This window comes from Lepisosteus platostomus, chromosome 7 (assembly GCF_059453375.1).
Source record: "Lepisosteus platostomus isolate fLepPlt1 chromosome 7, fLepPlt1.hap1, whole genome shotgun sequence".
NCBI classification, from domain to species: Eukaryota; Metazoa; Chordata; class Actinopteri; order Semionotiformes; family Lepisosteidae; genus Lepisosteus; species Lepisosteus platostomus.
Genome location: NC_142617.1, coordinates 19,978,199 through 20,005,694, shown reverse-complemented (window position 1 = coordinate 20,005,694; position 27,496 = coordinate 19,978,199). Strand labels below are relative to the sequence as shown.

Here is a 27,496-nt window from a genome sequence, read left to right as displayed (position 1 = left end):
TGTAAGCAATTATTATTTATTGTAATTGCCAGCATCTACTAGCAGGGTAATTGCAGCAGGCGTAGAGGGGGGGTGGTTTAATAGTACAAAGTAAACCGCAATCCAGAAAATACAGAAAAATGCATATACAAGGTAAACAGTGTGTAGTGCAAAAAAACTAGCACAACAGGTAAACGGAGTGCAGATCTGCTGGGTGGCCTTAGTTATTTGATGCTGTTTTCAGTTATTTGATTGCAAAGGGGAAGTCACAGTAGTGGTTGAAAGGGGGTGAGGAAAGCTGAGTTGAAAGAGATGATCAGGGGAGCTTTCAGAACAGGTGAGTCTTAAAGAGGTGATCGGGGACTGCTCAATCTGTGAAGGCAGGTCAGTTCACCGGAAAACAGCAAGATTAGAGAAGCAACAGACTCTGTATTCTTGAACAGGGAGAGTGGCGGGGGGGAGAGACAACATACTGTAGTCTGTTAGTAGTCAAACATAACAATGTTAAGTAAATTCAGAAAAGAGATGTACACAATTAAAATAATGCAAAAATTGATATTGGACTTTATTTGTCAGTTGGTTTAGCCTACTGGGGAATGTTATGCTGTCTCCTACTCCAGCCGACATCCAGTGATGAGTAAAGTGAATAAACAATGGATGGATTAAGTGCATTCCAAATACCCACAAGGCCAATGGCACTGGAGGTCATCTTCGGCAAAGAAAAAAGTAAAAGCTGTGGAATGAGATGTGATGTGTACAGCGTTTTGACCATAATTAATTATTTAAAGCATAATCTCCTTTCAAGTTCCATAGAAATTCTTAGCCTCATTTTCCAACCCAGTCAAGAGCAAACAATATAAAATATAGAACCAGGAAGCGATTATGTTGTCTCGTTAAACTGGTAATGTTCCTGCCTCTACCTCGGTTTTCCAAATTCAGCTCCTATTGATGTTGTCACTGTGTGTTTGATGCTATGTGTAGAGGTGGTTTTCTTTATTACTTCTATATGAAAAAGCATGGATTCAGGTTTTCTCTGGAAAATGAAACAGAAATCTTAAACTTGTTTTACCACTTTATTTGGGGTATTTGTGAGGTCAAATTGCATGTGAAAGAATTGTGGAAATATGAGCAGTTGAGTGCCAATTCCCTGGTAGACCATTATGTGCTAAAGGGAAATCTATTGTTTCATTCCTTCAAAGAAAAGCAAAGGGAGTGGAGTAGCAGAGTTTCGGGAATGAAACAGGGAAGAAAGAAGAAGAAGCAGCGGTGTTTTCAATGAGCTGGCAGAAGCAGGGAGGCCAGCTAAGAGTCTAGACAAGGCAGAACTAAGGTCTGGACAAGAATCTATGAGGGTTAGTTGGGTCACAGGGGTGTGTATGAATGGAAAAGGTGGAGGAGGATTTAGAGAGCTGAGGTGAAGGTAGTTTGAGAACATCCAGGAGATGAAGAAGAAGTATTGGAAGCTGAGGGTAGTACAGATTAGTACATAAAGACATCACTGGCAGAGAGATGGTGTGAGGAGCCAAGAGGGTAAAAGCCACTGGCAGTGACTGTAGACCGAGAATTGAGGGGTCGCAGAACTGAGCCCTTGGGACACCTCAACACTGGCTGAATTCTAACATTTATGAGATACAGCATGAGACACTGCATGTCTGCATTATTAACAAGGTGCAATGACTTCTTTCTAAATATTGTATTATCTGTAATTCTGTTACAGAAATAATATTTGTATTTGTAATATTTGTATTAAAAAATTGGGCCTGTTCTTCCTCTGATAGGACATTGAGAGAATATCCTGTGTCAATCAATATTAATGAAGGTTAAAGAAGTACTGGTCTCAGGTCAACATTGTTAATCACGGGCATTTAGACAGAGAATGGATATTTATATATATATATTCAAGTAGTTGGAATTATTTTCTATAAATATCTCTTCAAAAGCTTCTTTGGTACACAGGCTCCTCATTTGGATGGGGGTGAATGCTGAATATCCTGACTAACCTGGACTGACTGGATCAATAAAACTACCATGAATGCCTGCTGTTTGTTGACAGGAGTATCAGACACCGCTAAACCTTCCCTTGCAGTTCTGTTTGCAGTGAAACATTTAGCGTGTTTGCAATACAATCTAACCATAATATGACAACAGCAAAAATTAAAGAGAACAAAGAAGAGGGCAATGAGAAAACATATTTCTGTGACATTACAAATTGAAACAAATGTGGATATCCTACCAGTTAATGATGACTTGGTGCATAAGGGCAGCACCTAGGATTCTGCAATACTTGTTAAGCTGCTTAGGTAAGGTGAAATCACAGTATTTATTGGCAAAGATGATTAGCGAGGTCATCCATGCTAGGAGCCCTATGTTCTGGGAAGGGTTAATCCTACTGTAGATTTTTTTTTGAAGTATTACTGCTCAAATGGAGTTCCTTCTTCTAGAAAAAAGGGTCCGGCTTCTTCATTGTTCTTTGTGGTGCCCTGTTCAGTGTTCCTGCCCTTTACTGTAAAAGCACCGGGACATTCGACACAACCCTTCCTTCAGAATTCCTTCTGGTATCGGTTCCTAAGTATAGAGAACAAAACACATATTAATGCTTGTTACTTAGAGAAATGATGAATGTTATGAATGTGTCATAATTAACTTAATAAAATATATATTGAGCATTTATTATTGGCTAAATGTAACACATAGAGTACTGGATGTTTTATACATTTGCTATACCGGATGTATTAAGTGCTGGTATGTCCATCATGAAGATTAGTACATGCCTTTTTGTTGACTCATATAGTGTTACTGAGGTCTAGACCAAAGTCATTTTATCTTTGCTTGGTAAACTTGACTTGTTCCCTTTATCTATGTCCTCCTGCTGACATTCAAGGCTCTGGGAAGTACGACATTCCTTTAGCCTTCTGAATTCGTGCTGCATCAGATTTCCATATATGAAACAACAGAATGCTTTATTCAGTCTGGCTGTCTGGTTCTTTTGTTAACACAAGATTTGTCCACACCGCATGTTTGTTTTATACTGAAGCACACAAAAAATGCCTACACACAGAAATCACATAAATCTACAAAATTATTACTTTCAAGGCTTATTCTTTCAGTAGTTTTGAATTCACTGGCAGGCACTCAGAGTACCAGACTGTATGTTTTCCAGTCTGCCTTTGTTCAAACTTAAAATAAAAAGTTTTTATTTCAGCCAGGTTTGTAAAAATTCCTCAAAAAGATTCTGTTCATACATTAGGCATTATACAATTACGATAACTGATGAACTCATGAGATGGGAGGAATCCTGAAATTATTGCATTAAGACTTTTTTTCTTTTTTTTTAATAACATCAGTGCAGTTGGCAGAAAATGTTCCTTGATTTAATCTAGACAGTCCTAAAAATGATCTGCCAGAGCCGAGAAAACAAAAGATAAGCTGGCACTGAAAGAGAGCTGTTCAGGTCGTCTTGTTGGCTCATTGAAACTAGACAGTGAGATCAGGACACAAAAGTCTCGTGAAGCTATGTGAAAATACAAATCAAATGCTTCTTTGATTCAGACCATAGCAACATTTAATATCACTCGGAATTTGTAAGCATACGATGTCCTCCCCAACTCTCAGGCTGCTGTCCAGTTGTTTCCTTTTCTCCAAAAAAACAATGTCTTAAGCCTAGAAAAGAATTTATAAATATAGCTTGTCTGCCTTTTTTACTATGGCCTGAAAAGTGATCCTTGTGACCCCTTCACATTCAAGGTGACGAGAGCGGAAGCTGAGCTGTGAAACCGCTGCAGCTCTTTTCACACCGATTAAAGAGAAGGGCTCAGAGCAAGCGCGTGAAGTTTGGATGTGGTTAAAACCTTAAACCTTTGTTACTAGCACCAGCCCCAAAGTGCACATATACTGTAGTTCTACAATAACACAGAGGAAATAATGGCGGACCAGCAGAGCTAACACAAAAAAAAAGTTATTTCGGCAGTCCGTTTAGACACATTTCAGTTTTCAAGATTTGTAGCCCTGTAGCTGTTAATTACACCTTAACATTTTGTAACAGTACAACAATGACCGCAGTGTTTTTGTCTTTATAACACTTCTTTGTCTTTTTGACATTTTTTGTCTTCATGCCCAATCCTCTGTTCTTCTGTAATATGTACTGATTATCACCACCTTGATCTTTGGTTTTCCCATCCCACTACACACTAGATTGTAAATCTGAAAAACAAACATGCTGACGAGTATGATCTGACATTAATCCATGTAACATATATCTACAGTAGATGAAGGTGATGCTGTTTTCTAAGATGTACATATAGTATATGAATACTAATGAACTTCACGTAAGGCATGATAGTACTATCTAGTACTCAGTATAATGGTGAGTATCTTCAGCTCAAGATACAAAGATATCTGAAAAAAGTGGGTGACTTCTTCTATGAAGAAGGCTCTACAGCCAAAACGTACAGTACTTCTCCTTGTTTTTTAGCATGGAATTAACCTTTACTTGTTTCCAGCCAACACATGCTGACACTCGCTGACAAACATCTTCAGTCTCTCCTGTCATGTTAATTACTTGAATAGATACTCGGTATCTGACCACTTGTGAAGCTGAGATTCTTCTGTTTGTCACGATGTGATAAGTGGTGAGCACACAGCAGCTTGTGACATGTGGAAGATTTGCGAAACTCTTCCCCACACCTAACCTGTGAGAGCTATGCCACCTCTTCCCTGTGAACTCTCTTCGACTTCAGTTCTCTTTCCAATTCCATTCCATCTGAACATTGGTAAAATGGCAAATTATTGTCACACAAAAACAAGCCCATCTATCCTGTAGCATTGGAAAGTTAAACAGGTTGAGTCTCAGACTGCTCTTTCAAATCAGTGGATTCAGAAATAAGTCTGCACTGTTAAAATGTTTTCCACGATACAGAACTAGGAAAGCCAGTGCAGTAACTACTTTTTAGTTTTATTTCCTTTCACAACTTCACTGGTGAACCCACAACAAAAAACGGATCTTAATACTTGTGGGTTTCCTTCAGCTGTCAGGAAGGAGAGGATCTGTGGGCAGTATTCCTGTACCCTTCCCAGAATCTGTAGTTGCTCAGAGCTGATTCAAAGAGTTTTTAAGAACAAAAGGGGAACCCTGAAGAAAGGGCACAGGCAAGCCAAGACTTGGCTCACCCTACAGATGTGAAAAGCAAGGGTGTGTTTGTTTTGTGATGCCCGCTTAAAAATAACTATTTCAAAGAGTTGTTGCTTTTACACAACACTTTATCTGCTGGTATTTGTTCTGGGAAAAAAACTGTTCCCTGAAATCAGTGTACCGGTAAAGACTTGAATTCCTTCTAAATGTTTCTCATTGGCTCTAGAAAATTACAAGGAATGACCACGTTTGACTTATTTTTTAGTCGAGCAGCTGAATCACGGAAACTAAAGGAACAATTGGTTTGAAGTTTCAAGATATTCTTTTCCTTTCACTGTGAGGTCCCAAACATCATGCCAACCACATTCCTATACTGCCTTTCTTAACTTGTATTGTTTTGTAAAGTCTGCGTTACTAAGTCTATGTTGTTGACAAACAGTGAACGGTGAGGAGGAAAAACAACTGTGCTCTAGTTTGGCTCTTTCAGAGGAGCCGTTTAAACACCGTAAACCAGAGGACAGGAATCTAATTAAAATACCATCACTTTACATAAAAAAGCGCTGGTACAGTATATTCAACTGTTAAAAGGTTCTGTCTTTGTAAATTGCACAGGGGGGTTGTTGGTTTTTTCCCTCTTAATATACACTCGGTAATTAAATTTCTGCTCCACTGGCCTTTCGATAAAGAGATACAGTAAGTTTCTAACACCTTTATTTTAGTGCGTACCTGTAAGCCACCACTTTAGTAGTGCCTGTGGAGTTTAGTTAACACAACCTGTTAGTACTACAGTACATCCGCAACCCATACGTTATTTATGAATCATGCAGTAATTTTAAATCGCGATACCCTGTATTGATTGTGCTTTAGTGATAAAAGGCAAAACGTTGCTCGCTAGCCATTATACAGACGATGTTGCTCATCTCAGCGCATAAAAAACATTGACACATGGCACTACTAACATTACGTGCCAGCCAAAGGTTCTGTCACAGAGCTGTAATAAGAATGATCAGTCATAGAATAAGGTGTCTCTCGGGACAGCTGCTTGAGAACAGGAAGCAAATGTATGTAACGCGATCAATGACGCATCGTGTAATAATGTAAAGCTTTCGGTTTGTTTACACGCTACCTGTTAACAACATTATTCGGGTTTTATTTTAGCTATTAAAGTATTAAGGTTCAGCAAGTCCAAATGGGAATCTCGTGTGCTCCATACAGGTGTACGTAACACGTTTTTACATTTGGAGATCTGTCCTGCGGAAAACTGTTCAAGAGCGTCTAGCGACAAAATGTTGTTATCGTTTTTGAAATTGTTCGGATGACCAAAACAGTACCTGTCGCGCGAAGGTTTCACTTTTTATTTTTGAGCTCCTTAACTCGTTCATTCTGAGTCATTCGCAGGCACCGATCTCAGGCGACGCCTTGCAAGTGTGCGCTGAAGTTCACAAGTGACGGCATGACTTTTGGGATTGTCCAATTCTTTTACCTGGAGCAAGACAAAGCACGGGTCCCGGATCGTAAATTGATCAATGGTCTAGAAGTGTTACGTGTCGCATTATCTAGGCATTACTCTAGATTCTTGGTCTGTTAATGCCAATCCTAAAGTTACAGTTTAAGCTAATCGATCGTTTTTTGGAGTGCAACAGAAGAGTTAAGTGGTAGAAACTCTTCTTTTCCTTGACGCTTGCTTCCGGGTACTGGGCGAAATTCCTCAAGTTTTAGACAGAAGTGAAACATGAGCGACGAATTAATAGAAATGGACAAAGTGGAACCGAGAGGAAGCAGCGATTCTTTACACTTGAAACACCGGGTAAGCAACGTGTTTTTCTTCTTTCAGAGGGGGAGCTTGTTTGTCATTTTGCAAAAACTCGCACAGATGGTATCTTACCGGAGTTGTACGTCTATTTTACAGGATTTTGGTACAAATAAAGTTGTTATGGTTATACGACCTGTAAGAAGAAATGTTCAGGTATCTGAGTTTATGATTTTCTAGATTTCTTTTAATATGTGTTGTAAAACAGTTGTATTGACACTCCCACACACGAACAGCACCTTCTATGGGTAGTTTGAATATTCAATATATTGACACACAACCTCTATAACTTGTGATATTTGTTCTCAGGTATCTTCTTTCATTATTATAGTGTCTTTAAGTGCTACACTGTTTACTTCTTAAAGCTTTCAAAACGAACAATACATGCTTAAAAGAGAAAACTTATGTTGAGAGTCTATATATTTTTAAAATGATAAGTTGTTGGGCGTTCTGATATATAGTATCTTGTGAGCCTTTGCTAGTACACACTGTAAGATTCACCGCACAGTGAATCCCCTAATTGAAAGGTGTTAAATACGTGTATATAAGAAAGGAACTGAACACTGAAAGTGCATCCTGCACATCCTCATGAGAGTGTCTGACGCTCTTGCCTGCGTGCGCTTTCATCTTGAACTGGAATGTTTTGTCATAATGAAATGCAGAAGACAGCTCGTTTCAGATTACATCCAATATTTTTCTTCTGAATGAAATCGTCTGAACGCGCTTCGAAATGCACGGGTTGCCTACAATATCAAAGCCACATTTTCATACCAAACTGGTTTCTGGGTCCATACGTGGAATTTCTGAATTCAGTGTTTAAAGCACGACGTTTTTGAGACGTGTTGGGGCTCAGACGCGTTACATGCCCTGACAAGTGAAGGACGGCAAAGCCTGGGAAAATGTGATTTGCTACCCCTGGGGCAGTCGGTTTTCCTTTGGCTATGTGTTGAAAACAACTCAGCATCTAACAACGTAAACATACTAAAATAGAAGTCAGTAACATTGGTACAACAAATAAGCTTAAGTAAGGACATCAAGCTATATTTGGGAGGTATCATCAAAGACCCTTAGGGAAATCACTGCTGTCACAGATCTCTTGGAATCAAAACATGCAAGTTTACTTCCTGACGCTGACCAAGTGTGCTGTTGCCTTCATTGAACTGTACAACAATGACAGTGATAACATCCATTCATTTTCTAACCGCTTTATCCAGTACTGGCCCATGCAGGAGCCATAGCCTAACCCGACAAGCAATGGGCACAAGGCAGGATACACCATGAACGGGACACCACTTCATGGCGACATAGACATACTCACACCAAGGCCAGTTTTCCCAGATCCAGTTGACCTATCATTATCTTTGGACTATGGGAAGAAACCGGAGCACCTGACGAAAACCCATGTGAACACGGGGAGAGCATGTAAAACGCACACAAATATCACCCCAGAAATTAAACCTAGGGCCCCAGGATGTATGGATTAATTCAGTTAAGCAATTTGAAGCCCAACGTGATGGAAAACCACAGACACTGAAGTTAAGACCTTAGTACTGTATAACATTCTATGATTTACACAATAAAATGCATTAAGAATATAATTATTCTGCTCAAAACTGACAAAGGATGGAATAATTGTGGTATCCCAGGATTTACTTTAGAAAATAAACTACTACTAACAGACGGTTACTACAACAGGTAACTATGGCAACCGTACTGTATAACAGTTAAGGTCACAATACTTTCACATTGGTGTGTTTTATAAACAGTGCTGTTCCATGGCTTGCAGATGTCTCTGTGTTTTTCTACCATTAGTGCTTTTTCACCTGGTTAGATTTTAGGTCAAGGGAGAGGGACCTGATATGTTTGGGGATTTTTTATGCTTTCCGTTCCATGTCACAGTGTTGGCCCTGCCATACCGCGGCACTGCTGTGGGGAGTTTAGCAACACGCAAACAAGTTTGACCACAAGCCCTCAGAGCCCTCAGGGCAGGGTGGAAAAAGTTATCTAATCCATTTGAAGAATAGCTTTGTGTAGCATGTGAATACTTATTCCGATACACTTACAAAGGGGAGGACACGTCATGGTTTTATCATAGTTTTGTGACTTCCTATAATTTTAACATATTCACTGTATTTTACTACACTGGACTTTTAAAATACAGTACATTAGTATGCTTTTATAAATGTTTTATTATAATATTGCAGATTATTCCTATGGCCCATTGCAAAGGTCCTTACTCTAGGATCCAGAAATCCACAAGGTCTTTAAGATTGCATCCAGCCTGTGCTCTTAAAGACTTAATTGAAGAAATTATCACTGTTCCCCGGTGTTCAGTCTCTGAGGAGTCACTGGTCCAGTGTAAGAACATTAAATGAAGTAAGCTACAGCAAAAGTACAGTAAAGTCTCAGTGAAAGTGTGAAAGCACTCTGATAAACTTTCATAAGGGTTTTTCCGAAGAGAATCACTTGCTTCTTAATGCTCAATATAAATTAGGCAGAACCAGACCTCCTGTCACACAGTAACCACTATTACACTGGTTTAGATGAGCTTATTGAAAGGGAATATTGCTAACTCCTGGTACAAAAACAGAACTACATGATAATGTTGTTTCCCTGTCACCTTTTCAGGTAAGATGAGATCACTTTATTAGCCATATATAATTTCTTGCATTAGGAATTTTTCTTTTCGCATACCCCAGCTTGCTCTCCATGAGACACACAGGCAGGGAGAGAGAACTTTGGGGTCAGAGCGCAGGGTCAGGCATATATACAGCCCCCCTGGAGCAGCTGGGGTTAAAGGCCTTGCTCAGGGGCCCAACAGAGTAGGATTCCTCTGCCAGCTGTGGGATTTGAACCAGCAACCTTCCAGCCACAGGAATTCTTAATGGTTCAGTATTAAGTTACATTATTGGAATGACCCAGAGGCTCTAATAGCACATTAGAGAGTACATCAATGCAGGAATGAGCTGTAGGATGCACAGTAAAGGGGGACTGTGGGCGGGAGGTCCTCAGGGAAGCACTGGAAGGTGGACAAGGGTGCTGTAGTCAGGAGTGTGTAGGTGTGGTTCATCCCCAGTGTTGACAGAGTGAGCAGAAACTGGCAGGAGACTGAACAGCCAGGCAACCAGTAGGATAAGAGCAGAAAGAGACAGGGTGTGAGGAGATGCAAGGGAATGCAGGTGATGTAGAGAGTAATAGGAAAAGACAATTATCTTGAATTGGCTGTAATTTGACAATGCAGACACATTAGCTAGCTTTTTTGTTGAAAGGTGAACATGCTGAGCTTGTTTGCAATTTCACACATAAACCATGGTCTCATCTCTGATTTACAGTGCAATCAGTTTACTTTCCTATCCTTTCATCATGCATTGCTACACTAGACAATACCAGGGCATATCACTCTAAACATAACAAGAAAAGTATTACATAATATTTTAAATAATTCAAAGTAGTAATTTAGTTTAAAGTGCTTAGTTTAACCTTATTAAAATTACAGAATTACAAGAATGGATTTCATGAGGGCTGGCCTTCATTTTTTCGTCATTAAAAGTCCAGGAAAAGGTTCTTCCTCTCCTTCAGAAAGGTTTGGAGGCTCCTCATCAGCCTCTCATATCTTCCTATTGGAACGACAGCACTTCTGTTAGAGAACATGGCGTGAGCCTTTAGGAGGAAACCAGAGCACCAGAAGAAAACCCACGCACACATGTGGACAACAGACAAACTCCATGCAGATCACATGCCAGGAATTGAACCCAGAGCTCCAGCAGTGTGGAGCAGCAATGCTTAGCCATCACATGGAACTGTATTTCTCACTTGGCAAAAGGAAGAGGACTCTTTAAAACACAGGTTTACTTCTTTCCAGGCGACGTCAGGAAATGGGACGCAAGGAAACACTGAATCCGATGACGCCACAGAAATCAGTCCTTTGGTCCAGGATGGGATCAGCCAGATCGAACAGGTAACCTAGTCTTCCACTTTACTGTGCTTCAAAATGTGTGTTTCAGGAGACAGTGCCCTTTACATTTCTCGGGGAAGATTTATTGCTCAAAGCTTTACGTTTTCTGCTCAATAGTGATAATAGACTGTGTATTTTTAGGGTGGCGCAAGAAATGGGGACCAGTTTTCTTCAGAGACTACCGGAATTGAAGCTATAGAAACTATTACTTCAGAGGATGGTAGCCTACAAAATGAGCAGGTAATCATGTTATCCCTGTTTAAAAATCATGGTATGTCCAGCGTGTGGAATGGATTTTTCACTCTGGGGAACTATCCTTCTCATTCATTTATAGGAGTTTGACCCAAATGTTTCAGTGCATAAAGAAGATAGTGGTGTGAAAGCCTTGTTGCGTGGAGCCAATGCAGATATGTTTTAACACTGCTACTGTATATTCTCTCAACAGAAAAGAAGGTCATGGCGCCAGCTGCTGGATAAACCTGTCTTCTGGAAGTGCAAACTGTGGATGGTCATTTTGCTGGTTTTCATAGTACTAGCTACTACTTTTGCACTAAGCCTTGTGCTTTATTCAGGTACTGCCACATACAGTATATTGAAATGGGCTCTGTGCACTGCATGGTGTTTAGTGAGCACCTTTATGGTGTCTCTGGAACAACTTAAGAAGTGAACTGGCTGCTTTGCATTTAAGAATGACTAGAATGCAACAGCCTTGTTGGGCAAATCTCCCAAGATATTGGGCAGCAAATATTTAAGTAAGTGATTATTTCACTCTGGTGAATCATTTAAAAGCACAGGCCTTTGTGCTTCCTTGTGTGGAATGAAAACTAGTGCAGGATAGGTTTTGCTTCTGTTCTCAGATTAGACAGTTTCTGGTTCCAGATTTTAAAATACAAATGAAGATGGGTTTGGGGAAAAAAAGTGAAACAAAAAGTCAGTGTTTATTAAACTAGCAGACTTCGAAAGTATTTGTGCAATGCCATGGTAATTTGAAACAGATTATGACTACTGAGATGTCAGTTTAGGCCTTTTTTCCACTACAAACTTTGAGTTACAATTTTTTTGGCTTTCTAAATTTCCACAACAATATTTCAATGGAAAAAGAATTCTCCAGAACTAATGTTTTCATTCCAGATTCTCGCTCTTAAGTATCAAGATTGTGAAATTCAGAAATTTTGTCCTTCTTTAAAACATGTTTCAAAATCTCCTATCTCATGTAAGAAACAACACAATTTTGATTGTAGCACTGTCAGAAATTGTTTCCCTCCTCACCCTGCAACTCACAACTGGCAACCCACTGAAGCTAAGCAGGTGTGAGCCTGGTCAGTACCTGGATGGGAGACCTCCTGGGAAAAACTAAGGTTGCTGCTGGAAGAGGTGTTAGTGGGGCCAGCAGGGGGTGCTCACCCTGTGGTCCATGTGGGTCCTAATGCCCCAGTATAGTGATGGGGACACTATACTGTAAACAGACGCCATCCTTTGGATGAGACGTATAACCGAGGTCCTGACTCTCTGTGGTCATTAAAAATCCCAGGATGTTTCTCGAAAAGAGTAGGGGTGTAACCCCGGCGTCCTGGCCAAATTTCCCAATCTATGGCCCTTACCAATCATGGCCTCCTAATAATCCCCATCTCTGAACTGGCTTCATCACTCTGCTCTCCTCCCCACTGATAGCTGATGTGTGGTGAGCGTTGTGGTGCACTATTGCTGCTGTTGCATCATCCAGGTGGATGCTGCACATTGGTGGAGGGGAGTCCCCATTACCTGTAAAGCACTTTGAGTTGAGTGTCCAGAAAAGCGGTATATAAGTGTAAGCAATTATTATTATTATTATTATTATAACCTTATTGTGACTCCTGTCTTGTAGTTGTCTATGAGGATGAAGATGAAAAATTCAACCTGGAGTCATTTGTGGTGCCTCTGTGTTATAATGGGACTCTTAGACTGGTCAACAACACTTTTGCAGATTCTGAGCAGCATCAGGCATTATCAAGAGTCCTTGAAGAAAAAGTAAGATAGATGCATTTCCTTAAAGGTCAAAACATTACTAGCAGAGGGTACTTCTACACTGAAAAGTAAAATGAGAAAACACTTTGTTTTGATGTCAGATGTCAGGAAACCTCTTATATACCAGTATAAGAGCCAGTATTCCAGATTCCTAAATTCTCCTTTGTGTCCCTCTATCCTTTAATGACAGATAGGGTAGTGGTATATACAGTAGATATGTGTAGTGCAGTGAATTAGGCATCATTACTTAGTGCACTGCAGTGAGATTTGAGTCTGGGAGGATACAGTGATTATACAGTGACCTAATACTTTCTGAGCAGCATCAGTTTATTTTGCACATTATTTCTGCTTTAATTTATGTTATTACTGTACATCTTATTACATCTGCTTCTGCCTAAGTTCTGTCACAATACACCTAAATAGCTGATCAGTTAATAAGATGGGAACAATGCTATTAAACACTGTGTTCGGCAGCTGTCTGGAGACTTACAATTCCACACACCTGAATGAATAAACCCATTCAAACTCTGAAGAGTCTGAGTAATCCTCTAGATCAATTAGCCTAATCAAATAACAGCACAAAAATAGAAGAAAGGGGTATATACTAGGACTGAAAATAAGAAATGTACAGTGCCTTGCGAAAGTATTCGGCCCCCTTGAACTTTTCAACCTTTTGCCACATTTCAGGCTTCAAACATAAAGATATAAATTTTTTATTTTATGTGAAGAATCACCAACAAGTGGGACACAATTGTGAAGTGGAACGAAATCTATTGGATTTTTGAAACTTTTTTAACTAATAAAAAAATGAAAAGTGGGGCGTGCAAAATTATTCGGCCCCCTTGCGTTAATACTTTGTAGAGCCACCTTTTGCTGCGATTACAGCTGCAAGTCGCTTGGGGTATGTCTCTATCAGTTTTGCACATCGAGAGACTGAAATTCTTGCCCATTCTTCCTTGCAAAACAGCTCGAGCTCAGTGAGGTTGGATGGAGAGCGTTTGTGAACAGCAGTTTTCAGCTCTTTCCACAGATTCTCGATTGGATTCAGGTCTGGACTTTGACTTGGCCATTCAAACACCTGGATACGTTTATTTGTGAACCATTCCTTTGTAGATTTTGCTGTATGTTTGGGATCATTGTCTTGTTGGAAGATAAATCTCCGTACCAGTTTCAGGTCTTTTGCAGACTCCAACAGGTTTTCATTCAGAATGGTCCTGTATTTGGCTGCATCCATCTTCCCCTCAATTTTAACCATCTTCCCTGTCCCTGCTGAAGAAAAGCAGGCCCAAACCATGATGCTGCCACCACCATGTTTGACAGTGGGGATGGTGTGTTGAGGGTGATGAGCTGTGTTGCTTTTACGCCAAACATATCGTTTTGCATTGTGGCCAAAAAGTTCGATTTTGGTTTCATCTGACCAGAGCACCTTCTTCCACATGTTTGGGGTGTCTCCCAGGTGGCTTGTGGCAAACTTTAGACGAGACTTTTTATGGATATCTTTGAGAAATGGCTTTCTTCTTGCCACTCTTCCATAAAGGCCAGATTTGTGCAGTGTAAGACTGATTGTTGTCCTATGGACAGACTCTCCCACCTCAGCTGTAGTTCTCTGCAGTTCATCCAGAGTGATCATGGGCCTCTTGGCTGCATCTCTGATCAGTCTTCTCCTTGTCTGAGCTGAAAGTTTAGAGGGACGGCCAGGTCTTGGTAGATTTGCAGTGGTCTGATACTCCTTCCATTTCAAGATGATCGCTTGCACAGTGCTCCTTGGGATGTTTGAAGCTTGGGAAATCTTTTTGTATCCAAATCCGGCTTTAAACTTCTCCACAACAGTATTACGGACCTGCCTGGTGTGTTCCTTGGTCTTCATGATGCTCTCTGCGCTTTCAACAGAACCTTGAGACTATCACAGAGCAGGTGCATTTATTCAGAGACTTGATTACACACAGGTGGATTCTATTTATCACCATCAGTCATTTAGGACAACATTGGATCATTCAGAGATCCTCGCTGAACTTCTGGAGTGAGTTTGCTGCACTGAAAGTAAAGGGGCCGAATAATTTTGCACGCCCCACTTTTCATTTTTTTATTAGTTAAAAAAGTTTCAAAAATCCAATAGATTTCGTTCCACTTCACAATTGTGTCCCACTTGTTGGTGATTCTTCACATAAAATAAAAAATTTATATCTTTATGTTTGAAGCCTGAAATGTGGCAAAAGGTTGAAAAGTTCAAGGGGGCCGCATACTTTCGCAAGGCACTGTATAACCATGTTATAAATCATTGTGGGGTCTAAATTATACTGGGAAACATTGTAAGTCGGGGACTAGTCATTATATTGATAGACATTTTATTGTTGTCTATCAGTGGGCAGCACAGCTGTAGTGGATAATTGTGAGCAGCCCTGGGACATGCAGAGTAATTTACAGTATTGGAAATAAAACCTACAGGGGCCAAAAAGTAGTGTTTCTGTGTTTTTGAGGTATCACTAGATTATGTTGGAATGTTCACCAGAATGTCTTTACTGTATGTGGGCTGTTAGATAGCTGTGGTTTAAGTTGTACAGATTTATAGTGACAGTACTGTGGTTTTTGTGTGAATAAGAACTTGTCAGTTTTTACCTTGACTTTTCTGTGTTTTCTTAACCCTATGTAATTACTATGCTATTTTGTATTATGTAAGGCTATTGGTGTAGTATAGGGATGTCCATCTCTAGTACTGGAGGATTTCTGTGTCTATCTGCATCTGAACATCTGTGAGATGTAGGTTAATTGTTTCAGATAAGCCAATTAGTTGCTTTAGTTCTTTAAGAATCAGAATGACAGACATTAGACTCACCAGCTCTCCAGGGCCAGGATATGAAAACAACATGGCAGCACAATGGGGAACAAAATCTGGCAAATTATAATTTTTTAATTATTTATGATTCAATTATTTTGTGTTTTACAGCTTTCAGGATTATACAGCTCTTCTCCAGCTCTGGGGCGATACTTTTCTAATGTTACCATTCACAACTTTAGGTAAGAGAAGTGTTAAAGTGCAGAAAAAAATATCAACATACAGTATACTGTACACTGTTCTGTGAAAGATGATGCAGTAAGTTTGTCCTCACAGGCAGTTACCAAGTCACTGAGATAATATGCCTACATATTTGCCCAGGACAGGAAAATCAGCTTCATCTCTCAGCAAACTTTCCCCCACATTTAGCAGAAATTCTTCGTGTTTTGAGAATGCACTACATCGCAATGCTTCTGTAGATCTCACATTATTATTACTATTAATATACATTACTATTCATTTATTTTAGCTAATAATGTCGGTTCAAAGCAATGTCTTGAGGATGGGATCCCCAAGACAAGTCTTTGAGCCCCAGTTTTAAAGATCATGGCCAATCTGTTTTGGAGCTAAAGTCACGTCAGAGAGATTTCAGATCAGCTCTTAGCATCCCCGTTATTTTTAAGGCACACTCAAGGAGCAGTTTGTCCTGCTTTGGGGACAGTAGACAGAAGTGTTCTGGTAACTCAAAGAGGTTTCACGAAGAAATAGAGGACAGTTCTTAATGTTGCACATATTAAGTCTGCTCTCGGTCACAGAAAAGGCTTGGCATCAAGTGTGAATAATGACTTTTTGCTGCAAAAAATATAAACTTGCACATTTTTTGTCATTCATCAGGCCACATTTCTCTGCAGTCCTTTCACTGCAGGGCTTTATGGCAAAATGAGAAAGAAATTAAACAAGAAAATTGTGACCTCAAAAGTTAAAAAAAAAACTTTTTACATTGTTGAGCAGTAGAATATAAGTCCTGGTTCTTAAAATACTGATGCTGATACCAAAGTGAGACCTAGTAGGAGATGTTCCTGAGAGGACTTTGGTAAGGCTGTTATAAATCAGAACTTTATCAAGGCCATTTGTATGTTTTTTTTTTCTCAATTCCATTTTTTAGTAATAACAGTGTCTCTACATCTTACTGGCTGAGATTCATGGTCCCCCAAGAGCACAGCCAGCTTGTTCGATACACACTGAGTGAGGAGGTGGTACTCAACATTTTCCGACAGTATGTGTATGATCAAGAACCGGAAGTGGAAGAACGCTTAAAGATTGACCCGTTATCTCTAACTCTAAAAGGTAAGGAGGCCTGGTTTGTATGTACAGTATCAACCAATTTATTAGAACACCTGATATTCTCTTTTATTGAGCATAAGTACATAAAAAAACATAAACTTAAATCACAAATTAAGTCCAGTTATTTGATTATCAGCATCAGAAATGAGCATTTCTGGGGTCATTTTCTTTCTTGAAATCTGAAATCTGCGCCATTGGACACTATCCGGATGCTGCTGCATTGTGAATTGAAAAGATGTGCTTAGGCTGAAGGCATGACAGACTCCTTTCTACTGGAAACAGCCAACACCCACCTGCTAAAATGTAATTAACTGTCTGCAGCCCTTTGTGCTCCATTTCCTGCTGCTGTTTTTACATTGCATATATGGACATTACGATTATTATTATTATTATTATTATTATTATTATTATTATTATTACCTGTTGAAACAGATTTACTGTATTAATCTTTCACTCCAGAGTGTGAGAAGATGACAAACATGCTCAGCAAGGTATTGTGTTGGTGAAGCATTAATGTCAAAGAGTCCAGCAGATGCAGGCATTCTGAAACCTTTCAATTGTTCTTTATATTTCGTTGTTGTCATCCTTCTGAATCAAAAAGTACACCTTTCAGAAATTAATTAGTAACTTGTTGTCACATTACACTACGCATTACAATAATTATTATTATGTAACTGATTGCAGACTACAGTATTACTTAAAATAAAACTATACTGTAGTCACCTTACTAATGAGTGTGCAGAATAGGTTATAGTTACTAATTGTAATGACGAGTTCAGTTTAGCCTGCCAGGATTCAGTCCCTGCGCACACAGCATGACCCCCTGGACAGCAGATACCTCTGCCAAAGACCAGGTTCTCTGCTACAGCAAAGCTTTACTCAGAGGGGTGTGACGTCACTTCTGTAACTACAGTACATAGACACATGAGATGACTGAAGAATGTAAGGGTGAACTGAAGTCAGAAGTGGGCAGTATAGTGGCGCAGTGGTTAGCATTCCTTCCCAGCAGCTGTACTGAGGCCCTAGGTTCAATTCCAGACCTGGTGTGCTATCTGTGTAGAGTCTGTAGTACTCCCCATGTTTGCTCCATACTGGTTGGTTAACTTGCCCTGGTGTGTGCGTCTGTGATTTTGTCTGTCTGCCTTGCGATGGACTAGGGCCCCAAGCTGGGTGTAACCTGCCATGTAGTTCAGGTGGGTAGCTGCGTCAGCATGCATAGTCTGCAACGGAGCAAGACTAGGTTTATTCCATGCTGAAAAGAGAAGAGAGAAAACACAACGTTTTGGCTGTGAAGCCTCCTCACACCTGAAGAAGGCTTTATAGCTGAAATGTTGTGTTTTCTCTCTTCTCTTTTCAGCATGGAATAAACCTATTACTTGTTCCTTTGCAACCTACCATGTGCCCATTGCTTGCTGGAATAGGCTCCGGCTCCCCTGTGAACTTGAATTGGAAGAAACAGTTAGAAAATGGATGAATGAATTCTGAAGGATGTTGATTAAAGAAACCTTTTTCTTTCCACCTCTGTGTCTCTCATCCCACCTATCGTTCTTCCCTGGCTGGCTTAATATTCAGATAAAGGCTCAGTTTCTTTGCTAACAGTACTGTATGTAGCTGTATGTTTAATACGGCAGTTACAGTAAATCTGCAAATATTCCACTTTGGTTACAATGGGTTTTCTCTCCCGGGCTGCAGCATCAGAGGTTTGTTTTCCCAGGACAGGCTCTGTTTTGTCCCTTCAAAACAACAATCCGGGAAACTCCGAAGGTCAGTGACCTGGGTGAGACAGCATCTTTTTTTCTCCAAGTGTGTGTGTTTTTTTATGCTGCTCTGCAGACTGGTTAGTTATTTATTGCAGAAAGTTCATTCTTTCTCTCTGGTGACACCTCATGAGTTTTACTGAGTAGGCAATATTGTGTCTTTATATTCTATTCTGTACAAAACCAGTGATTTAATGTATGCTTTTTAAGTATGTATATTAATGGACAAATGAATCACATACTTTCTATTTACTACTTGAAGTGGTACTCCAGCTACTAATATATTTTGCTTTTGAAGATGAAAGAACTCAAAATTATTCTCAAAATACAATCAGTGAGCTCCAAAACAGCTACTGTATACCATGGTGCCATTTTGTGCCTTGGGTCGTAAAGTTATTTATTACGCTGGTAGACATTAACACATTTTTGTCCTCTAGATTTTAAACACAGCCTTAGAAACACCATAAATGAGACCATCATTGCTTATTTACTTTTGTTAGTTGTATGTGAATTTGTTCATCATTCTGCTAGTTACATAATTGTAATTCCTAATATATTAGGAATTAAACAGAAGTGTAGGCAAGCACAAAAGAGAAGAAGCTCCAGATAAACTGGTTGAAAAAGTTTGTTTTCCATCCATTATCAAAAAGCCTCTTATCCTGGGCAGGGTCAAGGTATCCTTGAGTGGAATACATAAGGTGTTGCTTTACTCCAATGGAGCTTCACATATAAAATAATGCATCAGTTCTTACATGTTTAAGATCATGAGTATAGGAAAATCAAATTGGTGTCTTTTGCGTAGCAAACCCAACCTAAAGAGACAATGGGGTGTTCTAATAAATGTATCCTCTACTGCAAATCGTATTGTCCATTTTAGAAAAAAACATACCACTGTACTTGGAGAAAGAATAAAAATGTAAAATTAAAAACAGAAAGGGCTACTTGGATGACAATTCCTTTTTTTTTTTACAGTTGCCAAAGGGTATCAAAACATGAAGTGAGGTATGTCTGCTCTGTGTCTTTGTGCATTTATACCTGAGTGCATTCTATTCTTATATTGTAGGGTGCACTCGTTCTTTTATTTCTTAAATGGAACCCGGGGTAAAAATTCAGAATGAAATCAGGACTAAGGTAGGGGTTCCCTGGTTCAGTGCTGGAGCTCCACAGTCCAGATTTTCATTCCAACTCAGCTGTTAATGCCCCAGTTGAACAAATCATTTGCTAAATTGGAGCAGGTTAATGGCTCTTCTCACACCTTCAGTGGCAGCCAATTTAAAACATTGCAAAAACCTCATGCACTGTGGATCTCCAGGACTGCACTTGGGCACTACTGGACTTAGGCATAAGAAATGTGACAGACAAGTAAAGGCCAGTATACTTAAGCAGTAATCTCTGAGAAGATGCCAGAAGGCTAGTCATTAGCTTTATAGGTCATTAGCTTTAGATTTTTTTACGTTACTGTAAATGTAAACAAATTGCATTTCACAACTTATGTAATGAAGAAGAAGTTACAGTAAATACCACAAAACAATCTGTGTACAAACATCCATTTGGAAAGCAGAATCCAGGAAAAGAAAAGGAATACAAATACTCTACAGATGAAATGTTGATCCAAGCATAATATGTCAAAGGACATTATTGCAACAGTATTTCTAATTAGTCATGAAGTAGCTGTCTATTTAATGTTGTGTGCTGGGAGAATATCATTTAGGTGAATTGTCATATCTGAAATATTTTCACTAGCAGCAGAATGTTTTTTTCAATTATTGGATCATTTTGTTGCTTGTCTTGTCATTTAAAATATTGTCATGTAAAATGTCATTTTATTTTAGTAGCAACATGGAAAACCTCACTCTCCCATTCTTTATACCAAACCCTTATGACAGTGTACCTAGATTTACCATGTTATGTGTGTACTTTTACCCAGATTGTACCATTTTTTCCTAGAGTTTTAAGTTTCAGTCCAGTTTTAGTGAGGTTTCCCTGACTGTGCTTTACTGCCCTGGGTGATGGAACTGCTTCTAAATTGTTCTAAAGAATAATTATTGGAGATAAGTGGGTAACATACTGTTTTGTGTTTCCTGTTGTTTAATTTAAAAATAAAAACTGGAAGTTTGATGACTACAAAAGATTGAACTAAGATGAGTCACAGTGTTCCTGTCATACTATGGTCTAGTGTAGTAAAGCAAAGCGTAGACCATATGGAAACTGCAACAGAACCTTGCAATAATCAAGTTAAACTGTAGGAAAAGAATGAAAATTATGCAGTAGAGTACACAGAGTATTACTCTTACACAGAGTAGAACTGTGTAAGATTACATACGCACTTATATAATGTTGCCCATGTGCTTAGTCTATAGATCAGGAAGAGAAGATTGAGCCTCGTCTCCAGGATAGGTTTTCCTGTATATTTTTGCTGCCAAAAAACATAATACTGAGTTTGCATTTACAACACCTTGTTATTCAAGGCTTGTTTATGAGTAGCAGGAACTTTATTAATCTGTATGTACTGTATCTTCTGTTTTTTTTCTCATTAGATTAAATCTTGCAGCTGGTTTCACAATTTAAACTGTGCGGATTGTGGAGCTGTGAAGATTTCCTTCTAAGTGGTGCTCTTTAATCTAAAGCCAGGGTGCTAGGAAGAGAAGTGTTTCACTACAGTTCTTCAACACTGGTGTCTACAGGAATCAGTGCCACCTGGGGCATCTTCAAAGTCTAAACTGATCCATTGCTGCGAGACTGGTAAAAGTTAAGATTGTTCTTCCCATTCAGCACAAAACCTTCACAATGCCGTCTGAAGCCTTCAGATGGCTTATGAGACAGAAGAAATAAATCGAGAACAGAAACTGCACCATTAATCAAAGGAGAAAAGGTGCTGAGAGAAGTGGAGTGGTTTGTATTTCATTCAACTGTGCACTATTGTATAGTCTGTCTGGACTTATAAACAGGAAGATGGAATCTCAGGTCAGTTTAAACTCTAAAAGAGGTTGTTCCCAGACAGAAGAAGTACATTTCTAGTACCTCAACACATCATTGCTTAACAAAGCTCTAGGTATAAGCTGATTGTTAAACAATACGTAAAATACATTGAGAAAGTTGTTTATAAAATATTTTCTACTTTCTAAACGGATTTCTACTATATTCATTAACGGAATTACTTGACATGTGAACATTTTTTAATTTTAGTATGCATAGTTTTGTACATACCAAGTATTAAAAAGTAGATTATACCTTAAATCAATAAATTTCTGTTTCTGGTTGATCAAATTGTCATACATAGATTTTTATTTTTTTGTTTGTATAAAGTGAAGAGTGGGTGTGATCTAACTGGAAAGTTAAAAATGTCCACTAGGTGGGGTATGACTAAAGGTATACAGAATTTTGTAACAGTCCATTGCATAATGTTCCACGTGTACCTTAATTGAAAACATACTGTTAGACTTCGAAAAGAAGATCAAACATGGTTCTGATTAATCAAATTGTGATTTCTTTATTGCAATAAAGAAAGGAGGACAGACTAAGTTAACAGGTTAAGCTGGTCTCGCACTTGCTTTTTCAAACAGAACAGGAGGCTTTTATTCTTGAAGATGAACAAAAGTTCCATACAAAAACATACATTTTTATGATTTGCTCAGTAACAGTTTGTTGCCTTATGAGGCATAAACAAGATCAAAGAGTCAGTTGGATCAGTAATAGCACAGCAATAATCCAAGACCCCTGTTTCCTTCATGTTGCTAAACCTGAGCGTAGGATACATGAATTATATCTCCATTTGAGAGACCTTGGCTCACAGGAATGTGCAAAACAATAAAACAATTATTAAATTCTTCGTTGTTAACTCATAACAAGGCATAGGTTCCTTCAATACCAATACACATTTTTCTATCTGGGATAGAGACAACTGAATGTTATCTGGACAGTGTCAATAGGTAGTTGTGACAAGTTTTACAATTGTACAAACAGCCAAACTCTGCCACACCTAAGTAGGTTCTTATTTAGCTTAATTATGCTGGGCACCTGTGAACCTACAGAACCATTAGTGAAACTGTGTCAGTCCTGCTTGTATTCCTTCTGATTTCATATTTAAAAAAAAGATTGTAACAACGTCAATGCATAGTTGAGATGATGTCTGTGAATGTAACAGGGCTCTTGGGAACTGAGTGTTATAGAAGGCAGTGTCACTCCATTGGAACCTGGCTAGTGCTCAATTCTTCCTCAGTCATTTGGCTAAGTTAGCTCACCAAAGCAATCAACCCACAGTTCAGTGCATTTGCTAAATGGTGTTAATGTATGCATTACTTGAAAAACAAACTACTTTTGTAGTGTCCTTCAGATTGTTTGTGAGAGTGTGAGACAGTATAAACCTATGAAGTGCTTTAGTAAAGGCTGAGATAACTTCTGTTCAGGTGTTAAAATGTACAAATTGTGCTATGTTGTCATATTACATACATATATGCTGTATTGTGCCTCCAAAGAAATTTACCAATCTGTTGATGGATATGTTTGTACAAAATAAAAGCAAATTTGGATATTGACAAAATGTTTCTGGTGTTATTTTAATGTATTGTTAATTAATGACCATGTAACACCCGAGTGACTATTACATAAGCACTAAATTACCTCAATAAGATTGTGTACAAGTGCCAGTGGCGTACTCGATTCCGGATTAAATCAGGATAGTGATTTTTTACCATAAAATAAAAAAAGAACTTACAAATAAAAAAGAAACCACAAATAATTAATCTAAACAAGCTTATTTTAATTGGGCTCAGAAAGGAGCTAATTCCTGTGTAGTAGTCATCCATAGTCTTGTGTAGACCAGTCTGATGGTGTCAACAAGTGTGTCGCAGAATGGTTTGCTAATTGTTGTGCTATTTGTGGTGCAACAGACATATCACTGGGGAGAACCAGGCTTGATGATCTGGGCAGGAGTCTAGTAGCTATAGATCTCCACCTATGGTGATTGAGGGAAGCAAGACTGAGTGCCATCAGATCAATCTGGCCTTGGGACTTGCTGCCCATGCTGTGGGCAGTCCAGAAGGACAAGTCACATGTCATGGATGTCAGAAGGGACAAACCGTGGAATGGCAGGAGAGCAGAATAAGACCCTATGCATAGCGGCGGGACAGGGGTTAGCCAGGGCTCAGCAGTTCAGGAGTCGTATACAGTAAAAACCAAAGCCCTCAGGCAGCGGACGTTGGGCGACCTGGTGTTAGGCGGGTCTCAGGACATCCGAACGTCAATGCTGAGCCCAGGGGAAAGAGTGACCCAGAAATATATAGCCCCAGAGAGAGAGAGACAGCAAGGCAAAGGAAACTATGGACAGGGCAGAGTGGGAGCACCCTCTGGCTGCACAGGGCGTGACAGTAACCCCCCCTTCATGGGTGGCTCTTGACGCCCATACAAATAAATGAGCTGCACAGCACTGGGGGGAGGAAAAAACTCACTTAACTGAAAGGAAACCTCCGGGAGTCCATGGCTAAGAGCTGCCCCCTCCTCCAAGCTATAACCCTTATTGGGTAGAGGAAGGGGGGGGTCAGGTAAAGCTCCGGAGACTCAAAAGAAAAAAAAAAGACATGTACATAAGCACAAACCACAACAAAAATAAACCTGGGAGACCAGGGAAAACAAACAACAAAAAACAGATAGAACCAAACGTTCTGAGACACAGGGGACAGGGGGACTAGAGAGAAGGGGAAACCAGGAAGTGAAAATATCCAAACACCAACCAAAGAACAAAAATAAAAACCACAAACTGGGCAATAGGCAAATTCAATATTCTATCACTGATATCGGAGTGGACATCCTGAGTAAAGCCAAGCACTAGACCCACTCACAAGCATGGAGGTCCGGAGTGATATCCAGCAATAAGAATAGAAGAACGGCAAAAAGGCTCACCAATCTATCTCTGATATCGGCAGAAGACAACCCGAGGAAAGCCAGAAACTAAACCCACTCATAGGCATGGATTTCAGGAAGGTCATATCCAACAATGAGAAAAGGAGAGGAAAAAAGGCTCACCACTCTATCACTGATATTGGAGTGGACAACACGAGGAAAGCCAGGCACACGGCCCGCTCACAGGCATGGATGTCGGGAGAAGATTAGAATAGGAGAGCTGAGAAAAAAAAGCCCAGAGGAAGAAAAATCTGTGGGAAAACAAAAAACGCCACTTGCAGGGTCAGTAGGAGGCTCAGCATTCTGTCACAGATGTGACAAATGGATGAACCGTGGAATGGCAGGCGAGCAGAAAAAGACCCTATGTGTAGCAGCGGGACGGGGGTTGGCCCGGACTCAGCAGTTCAGGAGTCTTAAACAGTAAAAACCAATGCCCTCAGGCAGCGGACATTGGGCGACCTGGTGCTAGGCTGGTCTCAGGATATCCGAACGTCAAAGCTGAGCGAAGAGGAGTGAGTGACCCAGAAATATATAGCCCCAGACAGAGAGATAACGGAAGGACAGCAAAGCACGGGAAACTAGGGACAGAACAGAGTGGGAGCGCCCTCTGGCTCCAGAAGGCGTGACATCATGTCTCTCACGCTGATTGGCGTTCTTATGCAATGAGAATGAGAGTTGTGTTGTGAATGCCCTACTCACCTGACATGACCTCCTTTTAAAAGCCTTGGTATGAACATGGAAGATACCCAAGATCTAGAGACCACTTAACAAGACAAGGCATCTTCATGCAAAGCACGGGTCTCAGATTTACACCTTTCATGGTTTCCAAGGATGGCCACCACCTCTTCTGATGACAAATGTTAATCAGCATTACCTTTGTCATGTCTGTTCAATAAAATGTCTGTCCGTCAGGAAAGCAGTTACGCATGAAGTGAAAAATATTTTATAGCGTTGGCTCTCAAGATCAGCCCTTCCACTGCCCTGGCACATCAGTATCTGTAACTTGTCTACTATTAAAAAACATGCCAGCAGCTATGTCACCCTGCAGACCATAACTGGCAGCCCACTGAAGCTAAGCAAGTGTGAGTCTGGTCTGTACCCAGATGAGAGACCTCCTAGGAAAAACTAAAGTTGCTGCTTGAAGAGGTATTAGTGGGACCAGCAGGGGGTGCTCACCCTGCAGTCTGTGTGGGTCCTAATGCCCCAGTATATTGTGATGGGACACTATAATGTTGCAATGCTCTGTGGAAAGCGAAGGGCATGACAAGGCACAGAAAGGTGTCATGGCCATCCACTGCTTCCAATACAGATGAGCTGCATGAAGTACAACTGTCTTTGACAGACAACATAAACATCTTAAGATGTTGGCTCTGTGGAGCAGCAGCAGCTGTGTTTGCTTTTTCTTAAATTTAAGTCTCTGCAGTCTACAGCATCCCCTGTCCAATTGTCAAGACCATGCCTAACCCTTTTACTTAGGAAGTGTACTATTTTACTTTATCAGTGTATTCCTCAACTTTTCCAAAATTACCTCTTTCCTACCTATATCTCTAGGCTTAACATGCTACTTAAGAACTTACTTTCACCCTGTGCCTGTTTTTCTACTACATGTTCTGTAGTAGCCACTCTTTGTCTAATCTTACTGTACCTAACATTTCTTGTGGCCTGAAGACAGCACTTTTCAAAGCTATCAGTTACACTGTGTACACTGTGTACACAGCTTCACAACACGATAAATATTGCTCAATATGGCTTTATGCGAAAAACCCGTATATCACCATAGGAAGCAGAACAGCGCAGTCTCCAATTACCCAGACAGTAAGCACGGGAATAAAGCTCTGATTGATTTCTGAAACCCTTTCTTTCTGTCCTGTTTTCATTCAGGTAAGGGTCAACTATATTCACAATACTGCTGACAGCAGGAAAATTCAAATATTCTTTACTCAGCAGCTTATTAAAAACACTTCCCATAATGTTCAAACCAATTTTTTTCTCATGCTTTTTAATGTGGCACTATGCACTGGGATAGGGGAATGCTGTTCACAAGCCAATAGCTTTTAAACCACAGCACCCACAATGCTGCTAGTAAGTGTTTTACACACTAAGCAGGTCCTCTGACCTTTCTCAGCTTTGTTTTGGGTTGTGAAACTTTTCTTTATTTTTTAAATGATTTTTTGAAGATAGCACTACAGATAATACACTGGAATAGGGGGGTCGTCTTCATGGCTCAATAGCATTTCAAGCACAACAGCCACAGTGCTGCAACCAGGTGTTTTACACGCCAGACAGCCCCTCTAACCTTATACAACCTTGCTTTGGCTTGTGGAACTTTTCCTTATTTTTAATGATTTTTTGAAGATAACATTACAGGTAATATACTGGGATAGGGGGTCTTCTTCATGACTCAATAGCTTTTTAAGCACAACAGCCACAGAGCTGCAACCAAGTGCCTTACACATCAGACAGCCCCCCTAACCTAATACAACCTTGCTTTGGCTTGTGGAACTTTTACTTATTTTTTAATGATTTTTTGAAGGTAACGCTACAAGTAATACACTGGGATAGGGGGTCTCCTTCATGACTCAATAGCTTTTTAAGCACAACAGCCACAGTGCTGCAATCAGGTGTTTTACACACCAGACAGCCCCCCCTAACCTTATACAACCTTGCTTTGGGTTGTGGAACCTTTCTAACAAGTGTTGTGCACACTAGGCAGGCCTCCTGACCTTTCACAGTTATGTTTTGTTGTGTTAAACTTTAATTCTCTTTTTAGGTTTTTCTGAACATGGCAACTTGCACCGAAATGGGTGGGGTGCTCTTCAATAGCTTTTTCATCTATACACACATACGG

General features: G+C 39.9%; 1 protein-coding gene and 1 long non-coding RNA gene across 4 annotated transcripts; one reads left to right on the top strand and one right to left on the bottom strand.

Moving 5' to 3' along the window:
- On the bottom strand, positions 1 to 6,572 carry LOC148658449 (uncharacterized). The gene is made up of 2 exons (XR_015940073.1): positions 6,439 to 6,572; positions 1 to 2,544 (listed from the first exon to the last, which is right to left on the bottom strand). It is a non-coding gene; the product is annotated as an uncharacterized LOC148658449 (long non-coding RNA).
- c15h3orf52 (chromosome 15 C3orf52 homolog) lies at positions 5,723 to 23,290 on the top strand. Of its 3 annotated transcripts, none has more exons than XM_088639644.1 (10): positions 5,723 to 6,914; positions 10,780 to 10,875; positions 11,014 to 11,112; positions 11,318 to 11,444; positions 12,737 to 12,879; positions 15,821 to 15,891; positions 16,815 to 16,996; positions 18,686 to 18,757; positions 19,723 to 19,752; positions 21,288 to 23,290. In XM_088639644.1, exons 1-9 carry the CDS (start codon positions 6,840 to 6,842, stop codon positions 19,749 to 19,751), a joined length of 894 nt encoding a protein of 297 aa, XP_088495770.1. In that variant the 5' UTR covers positions 5,723 to 6,839; the 3' UTR covers position 19,752; positions 21,288 to 23,290. The 3 variants fall into 3 exon arrangements, with proteins under 3 accessions (XP_088495770.1, XP_088495771.1, XP_088495773.1); XM_088639645.1 differs by having other exon boundaries at positions 5,727 to 6,914; positions 18,686 to 18,770; XM_088639647.1 differs by lacking the exon at positions 18,686 to 18,757 and having other exon boundaries at positions 5,733 to 6,914.
- The last annotated feature ends 4,206 nt before the right edge of the window (positions 23,291 to 27,496 follow it).